This window comes from Micromys minutus (genome assembly GCF_963924665.1).
Source record: "Micromys minutus genome assembly, chromosome: 1".
Classification (NCBI taxonomy): domain Eukaryota; kingdom Metazoa; phylum Chordata; class Mammalia; order Rodentia; family Muridae; genus Micromys; species Micromys minutus.
The window spans coordinates 112,064,159-112,065,966 of record NC_137969.1 but is presented as its reverse complement, the minus strand read 5'-3'; the positions used below and the strand labels follow the sequence as shown (position 1 = coordinate 112,065,966).

The 1,808-nt window shown below is 43.5% G+C and overlaps 1 protein-coding gene across 1 annotated transcript; it reads right to left on the bottom strand.

Moving 5' to 3' along the window:
• Positions 1–425: 425 nt before the first annotated feature.
• On the bottom strand, positions 426–1,091 carry LOC308422990 (S-adenosylmethionine decarboxylase proenzyme-like; the record flags this gene model as incomplete). The annotated part of the gene is made up of 1 exon (XM_080919598.1): positions 426–1,091. One exon carries the CDS (start codon positions 1,089–1,091, stop codon positions 426–428), a length of 666 nt encoding a protein of 221 aa, XP_080775724.1.
• Positions 1,092–1,808: the final 717 nt, after the last annotated feature.

Sequence of the window (1,808 nt, the reverse complement as noted above, 5' to 3'; positions counted from 1 at the left end):
TAAACCAAATTGAGTCATTTTCACAAGTGTCGTAAGATTCATACAGTCAAAGTTATTTTCTACGTGTACTTCAGTTCCACAGCAAGAGTGGCATAGAACACCTAAACACAGAAGAGAGCATTCATGCAAGATACCTAACTCCTTGAAATAATAATGCATACACTTAAAATGATTACAGTGTCATTACACGCAGGGCTTTCTGCAACTACAAGGTGGTGGTCATGTCAGCATGGCCCCCAGGATCAACCTCTAGAAAGCAGCCACTACTTCCTGGGTGTCTTCTCTTTTTGCATTTTTTTTTCTTCTTCATTTTTTTTTTTTTTTCTTATCAACTCTGTTGTTGTTGCTGTTTCTTAGCAAAACTGGTAAAAACAAAATTGGAATAGTTGAACTTAGCACTCTGGCAATCTAGACGTTTAAAACTGTCAGTCTTCTGGGGGGGGGGTTGGAGAAAGCGCTGTGTGACATTTGGAACTCTGATTAACAAACCAGGTGGTCACAAATTTTCCTGGCTTGAAGACTTCCACAACTTTCCTGATCAGGTCGTCATAGGAGGTGTGACTTAGGTTTGCTTCAAAGCTAACAAAAGAAAATGCTGGCTCTGGAGTGATGTGAATAGTCCAGTATGTTCCATCCGATTTCATTCCATTCATTGAGTAGCCACAGGGATTGCACAGTGCCAAATCAGTGACAGAAGCTGGTATCAGGTCACAAATTCCACTCTCACGTGTGACACCCTTAACTGCCAAGTCATGCCCACTCATCAGAATTTCCAGGGTTTGATCTGGCTGACTGATTACTGGGTACTCTGGGAGATCCAAAGTATACAAGTACCAACAGTCAGAATCCATACATCCCATACAATATGCTGCTCCATCTGGGAAAATTGCATTAAGAAACTTGATTTCTTCCTGGAAATCCCGGTGTGGGTGCCCTTGGTGAGAAGGCTTCATGAAACTTGTACGGGAATCAAAGAAGCTTTGAATTGAGTGAAACCCACCCCTAGCAGGCTTCAGCAGGGGAACCAGTGCTTTCAGTAAGAGGGTGGCACCACATGTCTTCAAAACGAGACGTCTCTTGGAGACAAACATGCTACTCTCACTGAGTACATGAGCTTCCTGCGTGTCAGTCTTTGTCACACTTAGGACTGAGCACTGCACATCCTTCAAAAGGACATCCCGCTCAGACCTGGGATGGTACGAAGATCTCCAGATCCCTGGCTTGCGTCGGACTGCTGTCTGGAAAAAAAGACCTTTAGCAGTTTCTCGGTCGCTTCTAAACAATGTGCAGCTTCCAACACGGTGAGACTATTGAACAACCAACAACCACAGAAAATCAACTAAATTAAATCTCTTCTCCCGCCGCTCCTGCCGCCGCGGTGTTACTAAAGTTCGAGTTCTTTTTTCTTTTGGTATAATTTTATACTAACTGTTTTTTAAAAGGACTAATAAAAATTTCCTGGGTATTTTTGTGAGCAAAAGTTGAACGTGAATCTGTTGGAAAAAGAGGCAGATACAGTTCAGTCTCTTGTAGTCTGCCGCTTCCCCGTTAGAGAGAGTTGAGTGAGAACCAGCTGTTGTCGCTGGCCATAGCGTGTACGCTGCTGTTTGACTTTCTACTAGTCTTGTATCCAGAAGCAAGGAGAGCCATGGGGGTTCGGGCTGTATGCCTCTTCATATTTCCCAGAAACTCCAAAATAAAAGCAAAGCTGAGTTCAGAGAAGTGCTGGGCAGTCATTTGATTTGTACCCATTTTAGCTCAGTGTCTGGTCATCAATCTGTCGCCTTGCTTTTGAAGAGGAAGGTTTC